The sequence below is a fragment of the Coturnix japonica genome, chromosome 2, assembly GCF_001577835.2.
Source record: "Coturnix japonica isolate 7356 chromosome 2, Coturnix japonica 2.1, whole genome shotgun sequence".
Classification (NCBI taxonomy): domain Eukaryota; kingdom Metazoa; phylum Chordata; class Aves; order Galliformes; family Phasianidae; genus Coturnix; species Coturnix japonica.
The window spans coordinates 65,959,608-65,984,967 of record NC_029517.1 but is presented as its reverse complement, the minus strand read 5'-3'; the positions used below and the strand labels follow the sequence as shown (position 1 = coordinate 65,984,967).

The window sequence follows — 25,360 nt, the reverse complement described above, 5'->3', positions numbered from 1 at the left end:
CAGCAGCCTTGAAGAAAGATGTGCTCCCTTCAGTCCTCAAGTAGCTTCTCCATTCACAGTGCCCCCTCAAGCACGATTTCCGGGCTGCCCGCATCCTGGTCTGCAGATGTCCTGGTCTAACAAATTCCTGCTGTCACAGTGTAGCTGTGGAGGGGAAGAATGTGCTTTCTGAACTCAGCCACCTGTGGCTCCAGCTTCACACCCACAACAAGGGCCCTGCTGAGGAAAGCACCAGCTGTCCCCAGGCTGAGGATGCCCTTTACATCAAAAAAAGCAGCCTTTTAATGGCAAGGCTTGAAAGCCTGGGTGTATAAAGGACCCCTTCCCAGAGACAAGAGGCTGCTCAACAACATTTTGAGTGCTTCTGTTGATCTCAGTGGATGTTCTCTACTGAGGCACCCATTGAGGCCTTTACCATCTCCACAGGCAGAGGTAACAGTGGGAAGACAAGAAGCAGAGCTCCTCTGGAAACACTAATGGTGCAGTGGGGCAGAATTCCTGAGTTTGCTTCTTGCTTTTTCCTGTGTGGGTTCTGGGGTTTCTTTCTGGATTTATAGGGTTTTCCTCTCTGTCTTTTTGGGGGGAAGCTATATAACACAACTGAGCTACTCCCATTCACAAAGCTAGACCACACAGCAGGACACTATGTGTGTCCAGGGGTACAGGAGGCCTTCTGAGGAGATGAGCTACACATTTTAGAAAGCTTGTGTCGTTAATGCTATTAGATACTAGGAAAAAAATCTCTATTCAGTGAGTGGTGAGGTGCTGGTACAGCTGAGGGTGGTGTTCAAGTCCAAGGTTGGATGGGGCTCTGAGCAACCTGAACTGGTGGGGGCAGCCCTGCTCACAGCACAGGGTTGGAATTCTAAGCTCCCTTCCAACCCTACGCAGACATACTACAACCACAACCACTCTCGGGTTTTTAGCCACCACCACATGACCACGGGGGGACGGATTCCTCCGTAGGCCCGGCCCACTCGCTGCGTAGCCCCGGCAACGAGCCGAAGCGGCGGGGCGGCGGTTCGCGGTTGGTAGCGCGGGGCCGGAGCGCTGCGGTGAGTGGGGGGGGATCGGGGCTTGGAGGGGGAGGTGGGGGTCAGTGGTGTGGGTTAGGAACGATGTTTCACACTGAGGTGTATATGGGATGTGTCCTGCCCCTCTGTGAGCCGGGCTGCTGAGCTTCACACTGACAGGTTGGTGAAACGGGGTATAGCAGAAATGAGGGTAGTTTGCTGTTATTAATTCCATTTTAAACTGTAATGCGGGTAGTTAAAACCACTAGTAGTGTTGCGTAGAACTTGAAAATATGTAGCAGTTCAGGTTTTGTAAGTTTATATAAATCAGTGGATGGTTTCATGTGTTTGCGTTTTGTCCTCTATTTGTCCCCTGCTTTCATCCTTCTGTAATCCTGCGTGAGGAGATTATAGGTAGCATGTCGTTAAGAGTATAAAGCCAGCTGTTGTTTGCAATAGGATTTCCCATCTGCTTGGTAGACAACTATTATGACATCTCTACAAAGTGTGCAGATGCTGATTGTAGCAAAATCTAGAGCATGGAAACATGGAATCATAGAACAGCTTAGAATGTTTGGGACCTTAAAGCCCACCCAACCACACCCCCCTGCTGTGGGCAGGGCTGTCCCCACCAGCTCAAGGCTGTCCAAGGCCCCATCCAACCTGGCCTCGAGCATCTCCATGGATGGGGCACCCACAGCTTCTCTGGGCAGCTGTGCCACTGCCTCACTGCCCTTTGAATGAGGAATTTCTGCCTAATATCTCACCTCAGTTTTCTCTTTTAGTTTAAAACCTTTCTCCTTTGTCCTATCACTGTCGGACTATTAGCGTGACTAAGTGAACTTGTTCATGAGAGTCATCAGTAGAACAGCCTGGCATGCATCCATATTGCGATGAATGTATGTGGTGTGTATTATGGTTCATAAATATTGATATCATGTATATGTTACGTTTGTTGAAGCAGAGAAGCGCCGGCATCCAAATCCTCCTACAATTAACTTCACTTTGTGTTTTGTGTTTGTGTGCGCCTATGCGTAACATACAAGCACAGTATGTCATTGCTTTAGATACTGTAAAAATACGCGTTGGAAGATCTTCATCAAGTTGTGTATGTAAATATAAAATGTCTGTGTGTTTGTGTATATATATATTCACACACACAACTTTAATGATCAATAAAGACCAACATATGACTAGCTAGTATATATCTTAGCTTGGCACAAACACTTATCTGCTTATTGCTGCAGCCAACAAATGGTCTTGTAGAAGAAATGATGCTCAAAGTATTAAAGATGAGAGCGCATTGAGGAACTTGAGGATGTAAGTTATAAATATGAATTCTGAGAAAGGCAGTAGACAGGAAAAGTATATATGAAAGTCCAATAAAAAATAGAATGGATGATTTTCATTGTCTGTGACATGGGTCATCTTCTATGCTCCCTGCACTGGATAAGGACACTGAAAGAATTGAAGGGTCCTGTCTATAAGCACCTGACTTTGTGGCTAGTTCCACTGCCAAAAGTTTGGGGGGTTTTGGCAATGGAGTGTCCTGTATGTGTCCTGTATGGCGCTGGGCTTGCAGGCGCCAGTTTGGTTTCTCTCAGAGTGAAAGGAGGGACTTTGGGGAAGAGCTATCAGGGGTCTTTGGCAGGGTTTTAATCTAGGTTCCTCTTCACACACCCCAGCAGATGGATCGGAAGGTAAGGACTATGGATCCCATAGCTGTAAGTCCCTCCTGCTATAAGTGATGATCAGTTTCATGACCACCTGAATAACCTCACCTGGAGCACTGCATCCAGATGTGGAGACCTCAGGACAGAAGAGACATAGACCTGTTGGAGTGTCCATGGGGGGGACACAAAAATGATCCAAGGGATGTAGCACCTCCCCTATGAGCACAGGCTGAGAAAGCTGAGGCTATTCAGTCTGAATGAGACGGCTCTGAAGTGACCTGATAGTGAGCTTTCAGTATCTGCAGTGGAAATGCTAAGTCGTGGCTTGGACCAGTTATTGAGCACCTCCTCAATTTTAAAGCAATTAGGTAATAAATGAAATGATATAGCAGGAATAAAACTGAAAGGGTGATGCACCTAACCACTACTACATAAGATTAACTATAGTTATTAAGAAAAAGTACATCACCAGTAGCCCAAATGCTTTACCATGCAGTACTTTACTGGCTCTTAACCAGTGATTTTACTTTACTGTAGAAATGGGCTTTGGGGAGAATGGATAGAAACTGCTTTATATTCCTTGTTACCATACTGGTGGTTGTCTGGTGCAAAGATGATGGACTGGGATTGTCCACTAGGTCAATTATTGCTGGTATCATGACAGTTGGTGCAGGATTCCTCCATGGTAACATGATAACAGAAGCAACAGTGAAAGACAAGGTGTACCTTATGATATCTCCAGGGATGCAGCTTTTCAAAGTAATAACAGCTAGGAAACATCAGTGCTTTTTCCAATCAGATGTTTCTCTTACTGAGCAGATGCCTGCTCCAGCATGTGGGTTTCACACTCTTAAGGGGCCAGTTTTATTGTTGCTCTTTGCCAGACCCGTAAGTTTGTTACCTACTGAATTGGAGTGCCTTAATCTGTTTGGACAGCCTTACTTGTAGCTAATTCTGGCATGAGGATAAAGCTGTGTGCTGAATTTTGCATCTCTAGCTGAAGTTCATGCCAACTCACTTGAGTTATTCTGGATTTTGAAACAGCAGAGACACAAGTTAGAGATAATGCTGGGAGTAGGATAACAGTAGATGGTTGATATTTAAGCATTTAGGCTACAGTAAATAAATGCTGCAGTCAGTAGTTGTAGAGGCAGGAAAATCTAACAGAAACTTACTGGATTTTGTAGGTCTAGGGAATTATAACAGCGATCTTGACTATCTGTTCCTTGCTTACTCTGACCCTAATCCTAGACTTGGCACCTTTAGTGGGCTGAAGGATTTAAAGGAACTAGTCACACTGAGGTGTTCTATTTTAAAGAACACAAATAGATCTCAGGTTACTGTTACAAAGAAATTGTAGGGTGCCTTTTGCCTAAAAAAAACCCATAAAATTACATATTTGCCTATTCACTTATGTTGTGGGTTTTTTTCAGGATCTACCTGAGAATTACCATGCTCTTCTACCTCACAGTGGATCTCAAAACACATGCAATTCTAGAGGAGACTGGTGACCATCCTGCTGTGTTATGGGGAAACATCCAGCAACCTTAGAGAAATCTGCTTCCTGACAGCCTAAAAAAAATCAGAAGGCAAAATATCCTTTAAAAATACAGAAGAGACCCAGAATTTCATAAGCCTTTGTCTATTGCAGTTTAATAAGACAAAATGAACCGTTACACAATCATGAAGCAGCTGGGTGATGGCACCTATGGCAGTGTCTTGATGGGAAAGAGCAATGAATCAGGAGAGCTTGTGGCCATCAAACGGTATGTAATGTCTGCATAGAGTAAAGATACTTGGAAAAGCTGCAAGATTTTGATGTTATTGCTCTATACTGTCTATGTATAAGAGAAAAGAATGTTTCCCTTTTCCCTTTTTTGAAAGGATATTACTGCCCAGGGAGGTGGTGGAGTCTCCTTCTCTGGAGATATTCAAGACCCGCCTGGACGCCTACCTGTGTGATGTGGTGTAGGGAACCTGATTTGGCAGGGGGGTTGGACTCAATGATCTCTGGAGGTCCCTTCCAACCCCTACAGTTCTGTGATTCTGTGATAACAAAAGATTTAATCTACTTGCTTAACTGAGCTTGTGTCATATTTCCTTCTAGTACATCAGGAGACACATTCATTTGTGTAACTTGCAGGCAAACGGTGCAGAGTTTTGTGGGAAGTGTTTTCCATTCTTGGTATCTCAGGATGTAAAACTGTGTGATTTTTGCTATTGTTGCTGTTGTTTTCAAGTTAGGAGTTTAGGGGGGGGGGGGGGGGATAGTTTTGAATGAAGATGAATGCTTCTTAATTGAAATATAAGTTTTAAATAGCTGCTCTGTAGCATCTAGAACTGTGGAGAAGTGCAGTAAGGAATGTGACATTCATAACCCAGTCCCAAAATCTGAGTAACACCTAATTATATTTTTACTGAAGGCTTCCAAGTAAATACAACAGTCTATATATAACAGTGTAATCACTTTTATGTACGGTTATTGCTTGAAATAATGACACTATATTTAATTATAATTTTAGGCAGTTAAGATGCTTTGCAGATTTCACAAATACAGTTTTCTTGTTCTCCTAGGATTTGTGATGTGGGCAAAAAGAAGCAGCTTTTCTTGTTTCAAAATCCATGTTTTATTTGCAGTGTCACTGTTGCTGTCCTCCTTATTAAGGGCACAATTCAAGTGATGCAACGGGATTGTATGTCCTTGATGCTTTAGAAATACTTGATAGTATAATTGTCTCCTGTTAACTACTCAACTAAGAATGTATGCAACAGTCACAAAGTAATTAAATTTCTAATAAATGTAAGAATTATGTTGCTGAAAGGTACTGTGGAACGTTTTAGATTTGGTTCAAGAAAGAGCTAGTGCTGTATTAAGAAAATAACACATCTGGATCTTGTTTTGTTCTAAAAGCATTCTCTGTTACTGAAAATACTTTCTTTGACTTCTATTTCAGAATGAAAAGGAAGTTCTATTCATGGGATGAGTGCATGAATTTGAGAGAAGTCAAGGTAAGATGGTGAACATACTACACTTGAAAATAAGTGCCTCGTTGGGTTTGCCTGAAGGAAAAGGGCATCTACGGTGCACAGGCACCAGTGCATCTCTCTCTATTCAGCCCTGGTGAGGCTGTATCTTGAGTACTGTGTTTGGTTTTGGGCCACTCATGACAAGATGCTGAGGCCCTGGAGCTTGCCCAGAGAAGGGCAACAAAGCTGTGAGGGGTCTGGAGCAGAAGTCTTATGGGGAGCAGCTGAGGGAGCTGGAATTGTTCAGCTCAGAGAAGGCTTAGGGGAGATCTTGTCACTCTCTACAATGACCTGAAGGGAGGTTGTGGCAAGGTAGGGATTGGCCTCTTCTGCCATGTGACTAGTGATAGGAACAGAGGGAGCAGCCTCAATTTGTGCCAGGGGATATTTAGGTTAGACATTAGGAAAAACTACTCTGAAAGAGTGGCCAAGTACTGGAATGGGCTTCCCAGGGAGGTGGTAGACTCAGGGAGACTCATAGTCCCTGGGGGTGCCTCAAGAAATGTTTATATGTTGTACTGAGTGATGTGGTTTAGTGTGCAGTGTTGGTGGTATGCTGGCTCTTGTAGGCCTTTTCTAACCTTGGTAATTCTATGATTCAAACAAAACAAAACAAAAATTGCTAGGCATTCTTACTCAGTTCTGTAAGCAAAAGCTGTTGGAGGTGCAGGATGGCCTTTTGTTCTAGACAGTTAAGTTCTTGTGTTATTCTTCACCTCAGCTACGATGTAATCCCTACAAATAGAATTTTGAGCCACTGTTAATATTTGCTGTTTTTATATTGGAATTAATTTCAAATGCTATTTTGATGCTCTTAGAGGTAATGGGAAAATTACAAGATAATTAGAGGCTACCTGACAGGCATGATTTGTTAATTCCTAACTAGTAAATTTTATGCAGTACAAATTCAGCTCAGATAAGGAGATAGATAGATAACTTGACAGTGACTGAAACCCTGTTTTTGTCTCTGTTACAGTCTCTGAAGAAGCTAAACCATGCCAACGTAGTAAAGCTGAAAGAAGTCATCAGGGAAAATGATCATCTCTATTTTGTGTTTGAGTACATGAAGGAAAATCTCTATCAGTTGATGAAGGACAGGTATATCTTTCTCAGAGAACAAGTATTGTGCTATCATCCTTTATGTATGTTTCTTATACTGTCTTGAAGGACATACTGGAATTTCTGTTTTAGGCTCTTCTTGCAGCCCCACTGATGTGAACAGGATCTGCTGCACCTGCTTACCTGAGGGTAAAATGCTGCATAGCTTAGTGTAACAGCGTTGAACATTGTAATACTTCTGGAGTAAGACTTCATGAAGTTGTTGGTGTGATAACTTGCATGTCTTTAGTATTTATTGAGCCATAAGAGAAATTCCAGATACTTTTTTTCTTTATTAGCCTTCATTAACACGTGAAGGATTGGACCAATGCCACTCATTCTGCTTTTGCTAATGGATTTGCCTTGAGGTGGGGGTGATCATCTTCTCATGAACATGCATGAGAGTACAAGAAGATCATTATATGTACTGTATGATGTGGCAGTCTTGGAGAAACAGCACAAAGCAATGCTTTCATGGTGGACTTTAGATCAGGACTTGCTATTTTAATAACATTTTCCTTTGAATTCTTTTTGCCTTTGCTGTGCTTCCTTCAGGTTCTGTCATATACCTTTATCTCCTTGTATACAAAGCCTTTAGATAGCTGTTAACAATATTAGTGTGATGTTAACTTACAGCTGGGAAGCATTGCTCTTGCTCAGGCTTCCATGAGAGTACCACTGGGTAGCACACATAGAGTGGTGCTATGCAGGGCAGTCTCATGCTTGCTCTAAACCAGTGTGTGCATGCATTTGGTCAAGCATATTACAGGGCAGCCAGATTAATCTGCAAGTAAACATCTCTCTGCTGAGAAGCCACTCGGTGGTAAAGATAATGAGCAAAATTATGGCTTGGAAACAAGGGATATTTTTGATACATACTATGTGAGTTTAAGTATGTAAGACTTGACAAGTCTGTTTTAATCTGTTTGAAAAGTACTGTGAAAAATGAGGAAACGTGTGTTCTGTCTTACAGGAAAAATACTGTCTTATAATTTTGTGAAGTTATTAATCTTTCTTCACAGAAACAAGTTGTTCCCTGAGTCAGTCATCAGAAACATGATGTATCAGATATTGCAAGGGTTAGCTTTCATCCATAAACACGGTAGGTTTGACGCTAGAGTTTGCCTGTAAAATACTTTCATAAGGAAAGAGAAATTGTACAGTAATAAAATTAATAAAAATATCTATTGAAGGCTCTTAATTATCTCTAGTAATAAAATGTCCAAGCTGTTTTGAGTATGGTGTGTTCTTAAACAACATCTGAAGTTACCTCTTTTGTAATCATATATGCTTTCTTTTTTAGAAACACTGATTATTCTTAGTTAAATGTTTACTACTTTCACCTTACCTTAGATGCTATATGAATAAACAAACTCAAGAAGCTCAAAGGCTGTATAGACATTTTAAATTTAATTAAAGAATATGTGACGTAATAATCACTGAAGGTTAAATGTGTGTGTTGGAAGTGGGACTGCCATTCATTTCTGGTGAATCAAAAATAAAACAACCCAAAAAACAATTCAGTATAAATGTTGGATGACTGTTGGACCTTGTTATTTAAGAAATGATTATACAATTTACCGTAATTTCTCTTTAATTTCTTGTAGGATTTTTTCATAGAGACATGAAGCCTGAAAACCTTCTTTGCATTGGTCCAGAACTTGTAAAAATAGCTGATTTTGGTTTGGCTAGAGAGCTGAGATCTCAACCACCTTATACAGATTATGTGTCCACCAGGTGGTAAGTATATGATGAAGTTAACATATTATCTTAACAAAATACCTTTCTCTGGTTATTGTTTTAATTTATCTATTACTTTTTCCCATCCTCATAGGTACCGTGCTCCTGAAGTTTTGCTGCGATCATCTGTTTACAGCTCGCCTATTGATATATGGGCAGTTGGCAGCATAATGGCTGAATTATACACACTAAGACCCCTTTTCCCAGGCACAAGTGAAGTAGATGAAATCTTCAAAATTTGCCAAGTATTAGGGACTCCAAAGAAGGTAAGACTTCTAAAACTCATGCAATAGTACTTTAAATAAATACATCAAATGATTATAGAATATTGAATGTTATTGCATTTCCAGAACATAGAATCATACTTACCTGGCAGGGGAAACATACATATACATTTATTTTAGTAAATTCACTGGGAAGTTAAGTCTTCTCAGCTGTCTTCGTAGACATCTGCTAAGGCACAGAATACTGGACTTCTGTAGCGTATGAGCATCTGTTTTATATCCTACTATTACATGTAATCCTGTGCTACTCTATAATGAAAGCCAGATGAAGTTGTTCAGTTAACTAAAGGCACACACATCAGAAGAACTGGAGAAAAAGAAGAAAATTAATCTTAGGATTTCATGTTGCCACACCTGATTAGTTTTCCTTTCCCAAAACTCCGGTTTTTCTAGACTGGTGCCTAGAATTTGGAGCTTGTGGAAGTTACTCTGAATAAGTTGAATTGTGATATTTTCTTATGAGGAGTGGCTCAGGGAGCTGGGATTGTTTAGCCTGGAGAAGAGGAGGCTCAGGGGAGACCTCATTACACTTTACAACTTCCTGAAGGGAGGTTGTGATGAGGAGGGGCTTGGCCTCTTCTGCTAGGCAACAAACAGGACCCGAAGAAGTGGCGACAAGTTGTATCAGATGAGGTTTAGACTGGACATAAGAAGGATTTTTTTTTCTCAGAGAGTGGTCAGGTGCTGGAATGGCTGCCCAGGGAGGTAGTGGAGTCGCCATCCCTGGCAGTGTTCAAGAAGTGTCTGGACAAGGAGCTAGGAGATATGGTTTAGTGGTTTTTAGTAGGTATGGTAAAGGGAGGACGGTTGGACTAGATGATCTTGTAGGTCCTTTCCAACCTTGTGATTCTATGATTCTACTTTTTAAGCGTAGAAGAAATACTTGATCTCAAACACAAATCCATCATATAGTATCCTTAAGGACAAAAAGTAATGAAGGAAAATGGTTTCCCAAGATATTTGGCCCTTTCAGAAAATAATTAAGACCTACAAGGGAAGTTTGTGTAGTGCCTGTAAAAATGTGTGCAGTTATGTTTACTTCTGTTAAAGTTCTTGGGAAAAGGGGTGTATGAACATAAGAATTTGTTTTGCGTAACAAATACTTCCTGCAAGGTGTGGTGTTTGTTTTTTTTTAATACAAACTAAATATGCTTAATGCTTGAATTACAAGTGTTATGAGTTGTACTGAATGAAGACATGAACTAATCAGAATGCAGCAGCTAAAATGCACAGAGACATACAGAAACACAGATCAAAAAGCTGAAAAGATGAATTGTTGAGTTTGCAGAAGTTGTTAAAGAGTGTTCAAAAGAGAATGAATTCCTAAGAAGTACTTAAAACACATTCAAACCAGGAATGTGAGAAAATAAACACAGTAGCTTGACAAAAGTCAAAGAATGTAATGGCAGAAAGCAAAGTAGGATGAGGAAAAAGGGAGCGTGTAAGCAGGGATAGACTTATGCCAAGCCTTGAAACTGAGGTATCTAATGAAGCAGTGAGATGTTAGAATCAATTGGAATAAAAGAGAGGAAATAAACTCACCTTCCAAATATTGAATCAATTGGAGAAAAATAAAATAGGCAATATAATAAAAATATGTTTGGGGAAGAACACTGAGGTGACTAAGGTAAGAGATGACAGATGCAGTATGGGCAGTTTGTTCACGGGTATAAATAAATACCTGTGAAATTGCTGACTGGGCTGAGTCTCTAGACTTGGAAAACCATTGGTGTTGTGCCAATATAAAACAAAGTGTAAGTCTCATACAGTAGAGGAGCTGTGGTCAATAGAGAATTGAGGAACAGAAAACTTAAAACTAAAGTAGAGTAAGTTTAGCTAGGAGCTTAAAGTGGGAAAACATCTAAGAGAACATACTGAGAAACAGGTGCAAGATCATGACAGAGTATGAAAGGTCAAAGGTGGAGCTATATATGATATATATATGTATGTATGTATGCACATAACTGGTGGCAGTGAAAACTGAGTCTAGATGAGCAGGTGAAAACTGTTCTGTGTAAAACAGTGCTTTCTATAACCACACATCAGAAATACTGTGCAATATGTAGCAGTATTTTAAGAACTGAGTTTTCAAACCCAGATGTTAATTCTTTCTTGATCGGCTCGCAAGTCGAGGATAATAAGAATGTTTTGAGGCTCATTAAATTATTATCTAAGAATGAGAACAACACTTAAGTTTCTAGAACATTTTCAGTGCATAGCACAAGTCCTTGTCATGCAAACGGATCAGAGGGAGAATTTAACAGTGTGTAGCAGAGCTCTGTTTAGTTCACTGGTGTGATTCTGTAGCTTTATTAGTAGTTGAAAAGAAGCATATGGCTGGTTGCTTGAGAAAGGAGGGAACAACACTGCCTGAATATTTCAGAACATTGTAGCCTCTTGTAAAGACCCAAGGGGTTACAGACACTGAAAGTCAACCCTCTAAGATCAGAAAGCTGTAATTAGTTGCTTTGTGCATCTGTGGACTTATTTATTCCATTAGTTTGCCGTAAGGAATGACAAGAGTTATGCCCAGAAGCTGTCTTTGTTCCAAACTGACTTTCTTTTTAGTGGTTTAAGTCTGTAATACCATGCTAATGACTCCTGTTGACTGATTCGATTGCTTTCGGTTTTTGTTTAACAAATTTTAGTAGTGACAGGCCACTACTTTGCTCTATTTTCATAACCATTTTATAAAATTATTATAGATGCAATTCAGTTATCCAATTCAAGTATTGGCTGTGCTTTGAGAATATGCCCGTTTAATGAAAAGGTCAGTGATGACCTGAAAAGGAGAGATTTATGAAATGCCATTTGGCCAATGGCATCTTGGCTTGTATCAGGAATGGTGTGCTGAGCAGGACTAGGGAAGCAATCCTGCCCCTATACTCGGCATTGGTGAGGCTTCATCTTGAGTGCTGGGTTCAGTTTTGGGCACTTCAGTACAGAAAGGACATAGAGGTGCTGGAGCAGGTCCAAAGAAGGGCAACAGGGCTTGTGAAGGGCTTGGAGAATATGCCGTACGAGGAGAGACTGAGGGAACTGGGGTTGTTTAGTCTGTGGAAAAGGAGGCTGAGGGGGAGACCTTATTGCTCTCGTCCAACATCTGAAAGGTGACTGCAGTGAGAGCAGAGCTGGTCTCTTCTCACTGGTGACAGGACAAGGGGAAATGGCCTCAAGTTGCACCAGGATAAGTTCAGGTTGGATATCAGGAAAAGCTTATTTACAGAAAGGGTTGTTGAGCACTGGAATGGGCTTCCCAGGGAGGTGGTTGAGTCAATCAATGATCTCTTGAGATCTTTTCCAGTCCTAGGATTCTGTATTCAAAAAATGCAATTATCAAGCAACTAAGGATTTCAGGTCTTCGTGAAAGTTAAACACTCTCACACAAAAACCCACTAATTTTTCATCTTATGGTTATAATTTTCCAATTCCAGTAATGTTTGGTTATAATTAACTCACTAAGTGTCTTAATGGTGGAATCAGTGATAGATCAAGTGGTTACACATCTGTTCACATCATGGTTGCACAAACATGGTAGGGTGGTGTAATGCAAAAGAGCCAGTGCTTCTGCATAAGTTTTATTGATCCCAAAGAAAGTACATAGGTGCAAGTTAATACTCATCAGTTTAGTAGGGAGGCATTTGTGTTAATTTGTGTAGAAAGGCCTCAACTCTGGTATTCCCATATAGGAAGTACACAGAAATGAACCGTTCAAGCTTATTTCTGTAATATATGGGATGTGCCCTTGATACCTGCTGCAATCTCTTCTCCTTCAGGGAGTACATCCAGGGGTTGTACGCACAAAGACAGCTTCCCCTTAACCTACAGGAGAGCTCAAGAAGGATGGCCACTTGAGACTGATGCTGAATTGACTGGTGCCATAGCGATTGCAATGAAATGCTTGTTTTTCACTGTATGAGATGGGACTACACAGACCAAGCATGACTCAAGCTACAGAACATACAACTTGATGTAATACCTCAAACACACAGAGTTTTTTCTTAAACTTGTTTTTTTTTTTAAACAGAGTGACTGGCCAGAAGGATACCACCTCTCCTCAGCCATGAATTTCCGTTTCCCACAGTGTGTCCCTATAAGTTTAAAAACTCTCATCCCTAATGCAAGCAGTGAAGCCATACAGCTTATGAGTGATATGCTGAACTGGAATCCAAAGAAGAGACCTACGGCAAGTCAGGTCTGAGCATCTGGATTATTAAGGATAAGACTGTATCATCTTGTGTTGGCAAAAATGGATAGTGACAGAAATAGAACTTGATTGTCATAATTCTGAAGGCCAGAGTAGGCTTTTGAACACTTCAGTGGGAGATACTGAAAGCAAGGCTTTGTTATTGTAAAGCTGCAGATGGAATGCAGTAGGGAGAGTGCAGGATAATTCTTTTTTTTTTTCTCTAGGAAATGGGCCATACAATGTACTGAGTGATAAGGGAAGAACTTTGATAAGAACATATCAGTAGGTCACTAAGGTCATGGTTTCTTTTTCTAGGTTAATTTTAGAAAATCAGGTATTTCAAAGATATACACATCCTGCTTCTTTTTTCTTGAGAATGTACACCTAATAGAATTCTACTTAGAAGGTATGAGAGGAGAGTGCAGTTGGGAAACAAAAGGAAGGTAATGGGTTTATCATTGGTGGACATAACGAAAGTGATTCAGAAGTGGTTAAGCAGGTGGTGCAAAGCAGAGCAACCATGTCTGTCTACTTTATAAAGCATATATATTGTTACAGTCACTGAGATCAAACTGTTGCGTGGTGCTATACATCTCTATGCAGAATGCTGTGTGACAACAAGTAACCAGGTTCTGCCTGAGTGAGCTGGCAAGGAAGCAGCTGCAGCAGTTGTGCAATCCTTAACCAAAAGGGAAAGTTTAATGCATGTTCATAGAAGAGGGTACAAAGGCAGTGATTTTTCAAGAACAGCTGAGGCAAAAACTTTCTTTGAGAACTAGCAAAGAGTAGGCATTGACCCAGGAGTGGCAGCAAGAACTTGTTCCACAGGAATAGGAAGAACTGGTGTATTTGTCATGTATGTAAGATAGTTAGCAGGGAAGCATGCAATAGAGAACCAACAATTATTTACTATAGTTGAAACAACCTGTTTTTAAGTTGTAGTTTGTTACTGTGTGAACATGGAATGGAGTTAAATGTAAAATGCACGTAAAAACACAGACTTCACCAAACATAGAAGGGAAGAAAAAGGCTTCTATAACATGCACAGGTGGATCTATCTTACTAAATTATATGGTGGAGAGAGCTGAGAGGTGGCTAGATACATTTACACGCAAACTTCTTCTGCATCTGTCTTTCTTTACTATGATAGAGATTACTCAAATGCTTCAGGAACATGCTCATATCCTCAAAGAAGTTGCCAAAGTCAACTTTTTGAAGTACAGTTAGTATGTTATTTCTTCTCTAGGCACTGAAGTACCCATACTTTCAAGTTGGCCAAGTTTTAGGACCTCCTCCACAATATTTGGAGAAGCAGACTCCTATTAAACCAGTGCAGCCAACAGAACCAAAGCCAACTTTACCCAAACTGGAAGCTGTATCCAAGCCAGAACCTTTGTCTTCACCTGATGAACCTGACAAAACACAGCCACAGTCCCTGTCAAAGGCCAACCACCAGCCTCTCCAGCAAATTCAGTTGCCTCAGAATACAGCTAACCAGCAAATACCAAAACAACAGCAGCCACAGGCACAGCCATTTTTTCCAGCTATCAGTAAAGACTCATCCATGGTAAGTTGTCTGTTGGGGTAGTTTACCCTGGTTTTGTGAAACTTACATATCAGGCTGATTCAATGGCAGTGCTTGTGATTCTCAGAGAGGTCTCAAGGTGTTCATCAGAGATTTTGGATGAAATCTTACTCCTCCTGTACTTTGGCCTTGACAATAATTGTTCGTGAATGTGCATACCACCCAAAAGCAATGACATGAATACGGCATGATTGTGAAACTAGGAATGTCTGTCTCTGGGGAGATAGACATTATTGCATTTTGGAGTTGAATATCTGGTTGCCACTCAATACATGCCCCTAGAAAATTTGCAGGTAATGTATTTATGATAACTGAACATGGAGTCACAAATACATATTACTGATTTTAAAGCAATTTTGAAACCAATTCTCAATTTCCTTCATCAAAATGGAAAGCAAGACTAGATATTTTTTCTCTGTTCACAGGACTGTATTTAGCCAATGTACCAAAACACTTAAGAATTATTTGTCTTAACTGGAGTTAGCACTGCACTGTGCCCTTTCCTTGCTCTGGTTTCATCTGTAAGAGCATTAGCAGCGCACTGTGGTGGCTGCTGAATGATGGGCAAATGCTTGGGGCTTGGCCAGGCTGCTCAGCAGGGAAGAGCTGCCACCATGATGGCATGGGGTTGGCGTAGATGCACTGTGAGCTGTGCTGGGCCATGGGTTGGACATACCTGGGTTCCTTGTAACAACAATCTGTGTTCTTTTATAATAACTTTTACTAATGCATTGTTGCGGTAATGTGGTTATAATAACAATCATTCACTAAGCTTTGAGAAACAATTTGCAAAAACATTGGTTAGTATACACAAAAAAAAAAAGGTAAGAACTTTCAATGCCTAGAGCAGGAAAATACCTGAGCAAGCTACCTTTAGTCATTTGTTTCCTTGATTACCACCTGCTGGCTACCAGTGAATAGATGCAAACTGAGCAATACTTTGAATCACATGGACCTTGCAATTTCTAAGCTCATAATAATCTTAAAAGTAAGATTTTTAGCTTCTGACAATTACTGTTCCACTGGCAAATTCAGCAAGATACCAGAAACAGAGGCTGAGTGCTGAACTGGGCCTGTAAGCAGAATGTTAACTGAATACATCAGCTAGATTTGAGCCATCTGAAGCTGGCCGTCCAAAAGGGCTGCGCTCAAAATACCTACCAACTTTGTTATATATTTTGTACTTAAAATCATTAAGGTTATGACCAAAAAAAGGCACAACGCAATGGCTTATATATATATTGAAGTGTATATATATATATATATATATATATCCTTCAATGTTCTTAAGTGGTAGTAGTGAACTATATGTAAAATATCAAGTTTTAGAATTTAATCTTTCTTAGAATTTAAACTTTTAATTAAAGTTGTATTTTTTATCTTTTTTTTTTTATTATTATTATTTATTTTTATATTTGAACTAGAAACAAGCGGCTAGTGGCCCCCAGAATGGCACAGTGGGTCCTAAAAGTTGCAGGAGACGATGGGGTCAGACTTTGATAAAGGCTGTGGACAGCTGGGATGAATTGGATGATGCTGAATTTGGAATGTCATGCTCAAAGAAGCCTAGCATTGCACTGTTAAAAGAAAAGAAAAACAAGGAATGTCATTTTAGGTAAGTCCTGTAATTCTAAAATCACTTGTTAACAAAGGTTTTTGAATACACAGTGGCCAGTAGATTTATAGATTGGTTAAAACAGGTCTACTAAAATTTAACTCACTGAAACTCTGCAATAGTGCAAAGGGCTTTGTGAACAGGTCGGCTTTGAGTGCAGTATTGATGTAGCACCAGTAACATCTGTACATTCTATCTATAACATAGGTGTCTATCTTGTTTTTAAGAAACAGTGATTTACTGAAGTAGTACTTGATTTCCTGTGTCAGTGAGGCTAGGGAAAGTTCTGCCACAGTTGCTTAGTTGCCTTTAATTCAACATAACATATACACATCTTTTTTTTCTTCCCCCCCCCCCCCTTTCATATTCTCATGTAAAACTCTTATGATGTATGAGATTTAGCTGTTGCTTTCTGTGGAAATAAAGTCTACTGATGAAAGCAGGATAAGAAAAGAGCGCTGCATCCTTAAGCCAGCCTCAGCTCATGGCATTCTAAGGTGGACTTGTTGGTTACACAGCCTGAACATTTTGATTTATTTCTTTTTCAGTGTGCCAGAACCAAAAGCTTCTCATTGTATCCAGCCGGGAGTGGAAAATAAAGTTCTGATGAGAAACGATTCTGGAAGAACCAATACATCAGCAAAACAGTACTATCTAAAACAATCAAGATATCTGCCAGGTAAGGGGAAAAGTCAACATGTCATGGAAAATGCAAACAGCCGACTATCTATATACAGTACATTTAAACTTCAGATCTCACACTGGATAATTCTCTTTAGCACAGTGATGATTTCTAAGTACGAAATCACTTCTTCAGCGCTTAATAGGATGCCCTAAGACTCAACAGTTTGCCCAAAAGAGGGGACAAAAGCTTTCCTATTTAAAAATGACAAATAGGAAGTTAATCTACATACCTGACATTTTTATGCATGCTCATAATACTTCTGTTTTTATTAAGTTTCAATGAGAATGGCATAGTAGTTTAAAAAATATTTTGCACTTAAGAGAATAATAGTTCCAAGAAGCATATTTTTTATTTATCGGTATTAATATAGTTAATTAATAGTAACCACTAGATATATAAGCTGCTTTCATGCTGTGTAATCCCATTAACTCACTAATGCTCATAACATGCTGAAGTAACAAGAACTTTTGTCCTCCTGAAGAAATAGTTTATTTTTAGCCTTGAGAACCTTTATTTTCAATCAGTTTCTTTCATTTCTGCTAACTGTCTGAGAGCGATAAATATCAGGTTATGATTTTATAGACACCAAGTAGATGCAGTAAAACTACTTGAGAAGTTCTCTTGAATGCATAAAAACAACAGTTCTCAACTGAAAGTTAGATACATTAATTTGAGAAATATAACCTAATCAATGGATATCGTTCTTTGGAAATTAATAACATTTGCCATAATTTGTTTTCTAAGGCGTAAATCCTAAGACCGTCTCCTTAGTAGCAGTCAATAAAGAAGGATCTCATGGAAACTGGAACAACCAGCTGTTTTCCAAGCCATTGGCACACGTTGGAGAAGGATTGCCTTTCAACAGAAATAATACAGGTAGAAGCCTAATAAAAGCTGTCACCTTGTTTTTCATCATACTTTAATTAAGACAATAAAGTTTAACTTTTATTGTCAGCTTTAGCTTATAGGAAAACTTTATTTTTCTTCATTTAAATACAGACTCAAAATAACATTTTCTTAGATAAGCTATGTATTTTGCCTTCAGAGCATAAAGAAAGTACAGTTTAGCTCTTAGAATAAAGTTCTGTCAAGATAAATTTTGTCTGCAATCCTCTTAAACTTATTATCTTACTATGATTATTTAAGCAAATAGCTTAATCTCACTACTGCCTGGTCAGTGTGATGCGGAACACTGTAAAACAGCAGTCTCACATATGAAAACAAACAAGGTGTTGGGTGCTAAGCCCATGTGATCAAAATACTACCTAATGTATTTAGCAGATGAGAAGTCCCCTTACTGCAAGTCCCTTGCAGAAAGTAAGGTGCTTTTTATACTACCTTTTGTGGAAAATGCTGTTATCAGCATTCTATAGAGTGAAGGCTAAAGCTTAAACAAGTTAAATGGCTTATCTAAGATTTCACTACGGAAAGCATAGGACTTGAGACTAAAATCTACCTTCTGACCACTGCTGGTCCCATCACCCTCTGATAGGAGATCACCCTAACAGCTTTGAAGCCAGCATGAGTCACTCCCAACATTGATGCTAATGACCATCTGTAACAGAAATGCTAAGTCAGGGCCTGAAGCAGTGATTGAGCACCTGGTGGGAAGGCAGGGCCAACCCAGGGGAGCTCAGGTGCAAGCAATGAGCTTGACCAGAAGGGGTGGAGCCAGGATCCACGCCTTCCCAAACCTCATTTAAAGATTAGCAGCGGAGGTGAGGGTATCTCATTGGAGATCTCTGCCTACCTGAGTTTTTGTAAGGGTAAGCAGCTTTTTTTTCCCCTTTGTTTCTGTATTCATGGCTGCTGTATCTGGTCTTATCCTTTTTTTGCTTTAGATTAGGACTGTGCCACCCTGCTACTGTTGCTGTACTTTCCATCACATTATAACGTTACACTGCCTGACCTAATATGTTTGTACAAGATCTTTAGAAGGCTTGTTTACTTGCAGCTGCTGCATGCCTTTTTAACAGAACTTTAGTAGCCATCCAGTAGTGTTATCAAAACATTATTATCCTTTTGGAAGTCAGGTGAAGTGTAAGTTGTTCATCCAAAATGATGGAGAGGATTTAAGAAATGGAAAGGTAACAGGATCTGCTGGAGTGATGCAATAGGACAGACTGATAGTTGGACCACAGATCAGAGAAATATAGTGCATGTATGATGTGTGTAGTCCTTTTTCAAACTGACAGGATTGAAAGCTGACACTGTGCTGCTTGGTGTTTAAATAACTATGTTTAGTTTCTTCAGGTGCTTTTATTTTTTCCATACCCACAATGCTGCTCTGGGGTGGAATAAGAACAGATAGTTACAAATGCTTTATTTGTAAGGAACGGTAAAGCTATGATCCATTGACTTAGCAAGTACACCTGAATGCTTAAACTTGTGATTTAGGCTTTTGTGACTTAATGTGACTGCGTTGTTGGTGAACTACTTACTTTTTTTAGCTACTTTCTAATGAACCAAAATGTAGTTTAAGTAACACTTCCTGCTTGTAAAAACAAAGGAGTATGAGATTATAAATACTTCAGTGTCAGCTATTCTTTCTTGATCTGCATTTCCTCATTTCTTTGGTATCACCTAACCAGATTCATCTACTTTCTCTGTATAAAATTCTGTCTTTCCATCTTTTTCTCTCTTTTGTTCTCCTTATCTACAGAAGAGAACTTAATTACACCCATTGAAAAACTATCATGCAAAGAAAGATTGAATGAAAAATTAGAGGATCCAAAAGGTAATTTATAGCCATTATAACCTGGCTCTTTGCACATTTCATATTTGTTTTGCATTGTTTCCAAAAAAATACACCTATGGTGAGGATTCCAAAAAGATCATATTCTTTGTTTTCAGTTGTAATGTGTTTTGTCAAACTTTGCTTTCTTTGTTGTGCCTGCTTTTAGTCAAAGCAGGGTCCACTCACCTATCAGTTAAGCTGTAGCAACTCCTCCAGCAGCAGGGAAATAACAGAGGTCTATCTCAGTTACCACAGTGTAACACAGTGTGAAAAACAGCTTCCACCTTGAATTTTATTCTTTGGAGTAGTCACCTGGATGAACTCAAGTAAAAGTTATCCACATAAGTAAGGTCTATTTGTTTCACTTCTGAATCTGCATCTAAATGGTGTTATGCTGAAGGAGGGCAAGTCATTTCCCATTACATGTAGATTAACTCATTCAGGCTAACCTGAATTGTGTCAGTACGCTCTTTGAAATCTGAGAGAATGAAGTGATCACAAGTATGCTTTCAAGTTCCTTTTAAATGACATCTGAATGTTCCATGAAGAGACTTCATAACTTTTCTTCTGGAGAAGAACTGATCCTAAAGGAGAGACACGTGTATCTCTGAAGGACTGCTCACTCATAGTATTGTTTGCCACTTGCACCACCGACTGCATTCTCATTCTTTGCTAATTACACTGAGTTTACAGTACTGTGATTGCAGAGATTTAGGTCATTAACCTCAGTGTAAACAGGTGAAAACTCAGGTTTCCAGGCAGTTGTGTTTAGATATAAACACACTCCTCACTACAAGCATTGTAAAGCTGGAATGCTTCACCTATTCCTCCATTTCTGGCAGCTGAGGTGTGTACTGTATCCCTTTGCAACTACTTGTAGTTTGTTCTCAACTTACTGCCCAGCTTGAACGCTTCAATGGCTTCATCCCTTGAGAAGAGTCAGGCATGCACTGAGGTATACTGCCCAGGCCATGCTTAAGCTTGCTGGCACTGTGTTTGTGTACACATCTGCTGCTGGACCTTCTTGATGCCTGATGGACTTCTACAGCAAGAACTTCTGTTCTGCATAGCAGTTGCCAGAGGTAAGGAACAACCTACTGTGTACTTCTCAATGCGTGTTTTTTAAATGTTAGCAGTCATAATTTTGCACTGAATTTCCTATTGTTCTTCTATCCAAGGAAAAGACAGTTCCTTCAGACCTCTCAGTTTCACCCAGACTGTTCCTCTGGCTGTGCTTATCCATTTTCTGCTGAAAAGCTCATGAAGAACATCAAAAATGAAGAGGTAAGAGGAAGAGAAAAATGGTTGAGAAATTTTTAACAGGTATTTTTGCAGAGCTGTAGATAAGAAACAGGCAGAATAAGTCGTTTTGAGGTTACATTTAGGCCTGCCATGTTCTTACTTCTAGGCCTCAGAATGTTAAGATATCCTCTGACAGATCAGAATTATACCTTGTGAAGTGTTCCTAGTGAAAAGATTAGGAAGTAGGGACAAATAAATGCATGCATTTGTATGCAGACAAGGGAATGTAACGCTAAAACTGTTGCTTTTTGTTTTTCAGGCAAATCTGTGAAAAAGAAGAACTTGTGACTCTAAGGATGTTATTATTTGAGTACTTTATTAAAGCTTTATTTTTCATCAGGACTTGTGTGTCATCCTTTACTCCACTGGAGACTGGCATCAGCTGTAGAAAGGGAAGCCACCTGGAGTCTCAGTTGTTGACAGGACTTTGGGGATATGGGTAAATCTTCAGCTGAATGCTTACTCTTAGTTCCCAAAGAGGAGGTATGTGATGACCCAACACAGCTTGTAACAAGCTCAGCATACATTTGTGGTTTGTAGATAACCAATTCTGTATCTTATGAATCCACTGCACTAGTTCTGACATTAGCACTGACGACTGAAGGTGTTAGTGTGAGGAATACTTTGGGATTGCAATGGGGCTGGTGATTTGGAAAAAGAACAAACTCTGTCAAATCACACACTGTATATTTTACTAACTACTGTTGGAACCATCCTGAAGGTTAAGATGATTCAAGTGTTCATAAGTGGTAAAGGTCAAACTATCAGGTATGGCTGTAGTTCACAAAAATTTAACGTTACTTGATATTGAAGCAAAATAAAGGCCTTCTCTTCAAATGTTGTGCCATCACACAGGTTTTTAAGACTGTCTGTGCAATGACAAGTATGGAGAAGATAAATAGGAAATCTTCTTGGAGCAGTCTAAGTATCTTAATTGTTTCCACACCACTGTACAGTAATTTCAGTAACAGTTCTGTGTGTAAATACACAATATTTCTCAGCTTCCAAATGACAGAACGGAAAGGGTGATTATGTCAATATTCCCAAGGCAACACTGCCTTAAAGAAAGTTGGGGTAAAAGCCAAGCAAAACAAAATATCAGGCTTCAAAAGAGGGGAACCAGGTCTTTTGTAGCAGGCCTTTAACCAGGGAACTGGCTAAGTCAGCTTCTAGTAGTGTACCACCACTTAACACAAGAGGAGTTTTGGTTCCATTTTAGATCTAAGTCAAATATGTTGAGCACAAGAGCATGTTGACTTTCAAATATGTAAGTGCTTAAACCTGCTTCCAGTAAATAAAAGGTAAGACCCTGTGTTGTTCTAAAACTCAAGGATATGTAAAACTCTTGCTATGTAATCTAAGTTTAATGGAAATATTAATTAACTGTCATACCACTCTATCTTCATCCCTGCTGCACTATAGGAGTGGATGTACTGGAGTATACATACTTGTAGAGTTTGTTAGGCCTTTGAAAAGGTCCAATTAAGATGCAAGTGAAAGGATATCTACTTCTTACCCCCAGACAAGCACTGAGGCAGAACAATACTCATTAGTCGTGTGATCATTCAACTATGTTTTGAAATGACTACCAAAAAAAATGCAGATTTTATGAATGCAACTAAAAATATTACAGGAGGTTTTAATATCAACAGGAAATTCTGACTTTGTGGGAGGTGCTACTTACAACCCATCAGGAGGATACATCCCTTCCTTTCATAAGAAAGAAGTTGGATCAGCTGGACAACGGATACAACTAGCTCCTATTGGTCCATCTGTATCTGGTAAGATACATCTTAGCATACACATGTAAGTTTTTCTCAACACTAGGATGGAAAGTAGATATGTTCAGGTTTAAGCAACATCAACATCAGAGTTAAATGGGTTTAGAGGCATTTTCTTGACAGAGACTTCCTTGTAGCATGTGGCAGTCCTGAGTCTTTATAATGCTATTTAATGTGATTGAATGATGTTGAACCATGCCTATAGTGGTCTAAGAAACTTCAAAAAAGGTAAATACCTCCCCCTTAGGTGACTCAGTAAATTCACAAATGATGTTACAGATATAGCACATGCACTGTATTAAAATGAATTGCTCTGTTCTTTACTAGCCCTATTGGGTTGCTCTGTACCTTTGGTATTATTATTTTAACTACTGTAGTTACCATTAATTCTAAGTTCTTGTTCCTTTCAGATTATTCCTGGAAAACCAAAGCTGCTCGTGCTCAGTTAGCAGGTCCTACTTACAATTCAGCAAAAAACATGAATATTTTAACTCACGCACCAACAGTTCAGCCAGTACATGGAAGAACAGACTGGATGGCTAAATATGGAGGACACAGATAGAAAATGCCATCCTGTGTAGGTATTGTGTGAGCTTTGTTCAGTTCTCCTGCACAAGAAGCCTGAAATGCCTCTTTGCTCTACTCATTCCTAAGACTTTGCAATAGTAAAGGTAAGAACAACCAGCCAACCTTGTGTTCTACTACCTATGCACAAAAAATGAAGTCACATAACGTTTAAAATACTGGCTATGAAGTGGGATTTCATAAAGTATTGTACAACACATCTTGCCAAATGTATTTAAAAGTAATGAGAAGTAGATTTCACCTGACATTTCTCTATAGAGGACTTCCTATCAACAGAAAACAACTTAGAACTATCTTAGAAAACAACTGCTAGAGTACTTTGCCCTATGCAAAGTCCACCATTGACATAAGCTGCTTTCATGTATGCAAACAGCTTGAACTGGGGCTAAAGCAGAGCAGCACCAGGCTCCCAGCTGATACTCTGGTTCCTTCCTGGAAACATGACAGTGAAAGCACAGCCTGGGCTTTGTGAAGAACACCAGCATCCTACAAAGATTTCAGAACTCACCTGTACCTAAAGAGTTGCTCAGGGTCTGCAGTGTATAAATGCAATGAGAACTCCTTTGTAGCAGGACATCAACGCTATGCTAACAAACTGCACATTGAAGATCTGAAAATGTGTGGCAGTAGCAACACTGGAAAGCAGCTAAGCAAGTACTGAATGCTGCAGTTACCTCACCAAACTGTAGTGAAGCTTAAACCGAGGCTCTACTGTTAGAATTATCTTATGTCCATTTTCAGTTGATCTGCAGGGATTCACATTTCCCTTGCCAGAGGTGTATCACAGCACTGTCTTAAGGAATCCAAATATCTGCAGTCTCATCAGCTGTTCTAATGGTGAATTAGCCTAAAAAGGCATAAGCAGTTGGTAAGCATCTTACTGGGTGATGACACTACTAAGCTACAGGCTTCTCTGCAACTTAAAGAGGTCACATGAATTATGTGAGGGAGGAAATAAAGCTGCTTTTCAAAGAGGTTACATTCTGCTTTAGATCTTGAAGGCCAGCTTAAGTACCCAACAACACACACAAGCTTTAATAATGCAATACCTCAATGTTTATATGCTTGTTTCATACTTTTCCTTGATACCTATGCTAAGTTTTAGAGTAATATCTTGCAAAGGATTTCCCAATGTACAATAAATATATTTTTTTTATGTTGATCTAGGCTACTTCTGTTCACAGCTGGGTTTAGAATAGATGTTTTGGACTTAGTAGTATTAAATCTGACATTTTAAAATACAAAACGAGTACGTTCTTTAAAGGTGTGAAGCTAGTAGTTATTACTTTAGGCACTGTAAAAAGAGAAGTAGTTGTATGATTGTTTTAACTGCATATAAAATTTTCAGTTTCTGTTGTTGACCTGATGTGCCACAATACTTGGGCTATATTGCTTATTAGAAGTCAGTTTAAACTGAAGCACTAGCATTACTTTAATACTAGAGGTGATTTATAGAGATCTGGTTAGTAACACACTAAAAAATTGAGTTCAATTACTATTGGTTTTGTCTCAGGTACCTGTCACTCTACTAGTACTAAGAGATACTTATATGCCACTTAAGCATATCTGTAACTGCCTATGGCAATGAAAACCACCCTCATGCTTTCTAAAATAGTTCTGGTTGAGAGCTTTACAAAGATGCTGCCAGGACCATGAATGCAGCTTCCCCTTAGCTCTCACTACATATGCTCGAGGCCAGCATTAACCCAAGTTGTGTGGCATGGGACCAGGCTGCCTGTTGGCAGCTTGGTTCCATAGCTGCAGTGCAGCCAGGACCCCTGCTCTTGGTCCTTGGTGCAGCTCTGCTTGTGGCCAGCCACATCCCTGCTGCCTGGAACCCAACTTGCTGATGTTGTGGCTCACCTCTGATACTGCCTCATTACTGCGACAGACCAGTGTCAGCAGCCCTCAGCTACTGCTATTGTCTTGACCTGCATTACTTCCTCAGGTAGCGTGAGACCACGCAGTTCTCAGTGAGGTAAATGTGCTGCCTGTTTTGCTCCTGGATCACTTTCTCCTGTGAGGAAACCAGCTGCTACCTGACAG

The 25,360-nt window shown here is 39.7% G+C and overlaps 1 protein-coding gene across 8 annotated transcripts; it reads left to right on the top strand.

The window, feature by feature from the left end:
- Positions 1-889: 889 nt before the first annotated feature.
- Positions 890-24,675, top strand: MAK (male germ cell associated kinase). Of its 8 annotated transcripts, XR_001553274.2 has the most exons (16): positions 890-1,055; positions 4,120-4,452; positions 5,641-5,695; positions 6,690-6,811; positions 7,834-7,913; positions 8,419-8,551; positions 8,646-8,817; positions 12,863-13,030; positions 14,271-14,591; positions 16,034-16,224; positions 16,773-16,903; positions 17,654-17,785; positions 19,572-19,646; positions 20,550-20,728; positions 20,825-20,930; positions 21,208-22,546. XR_001553274.2 is itself a non-coding variant. In XM_015854608.2 (15 exons), the coding sequence occupies exons 2-15, from the start codon at positions 4,352-4,354 to the stop codon at positions 23,289-23,291; spliced, it is 1,962 nt and encodes a 653-aa protein (XP_015710094.1). In that variant the 5' UTR covers positions 890-1,055; positions 4,338-4,351; the 3' UTR covers positions 23,292-24,675. The 8 variants fall into 8 exon arrangements, 7 of the variants coding, with proteins under 7 accessions (XP_015710094.1, XP_032298388.1, XP_015710091.1 ...); XM_015854608.2 differs by lacking the exons at positions 20,550-20,728; positions 20,825-20,930; positions 21,208-22,546 and adding exons at positions 22,601-22,729; positions 23,140-24,675 and having other exon boundaries at positions 4,338-4,452; XM_015854605.2 differs by lacking the exons at positions 20,550-20,728; positions 20,825-20,930; positions 21,208-22,546 and adding exons at positions 22,601-22,729; positions 23,140-24,675 and having other exon boundaries at positions 891-1,055.
- Positions 24,676-25,360: the final 685 nt, after the last annotated feature.

Excerpts from the sequence above, each read along its gene's own strand:
- MAK (XM_015854608.2), top strand. The coding sequence starts at position 4,352 with ATGAACCGTTACACAATCATGAAGCAGCTGGGTGATGGCACCTATGGC. Across the intron at positions 13,031-14,270 it reads AGAGACCTACGGCAAGTCAG|GCACTGAAGTACCCATACTT; the intron begins GTCTGAGCATCT and ends TTTCTTCTCTAG. Across the intron at positions 14,592-16,033 it reads TCAGTAAAGACTCATCCATG|AAACAAGCGGCTAGTGGCCC; the intron begins GTAAGTTGTCTG and ends TATTTGAACTAG.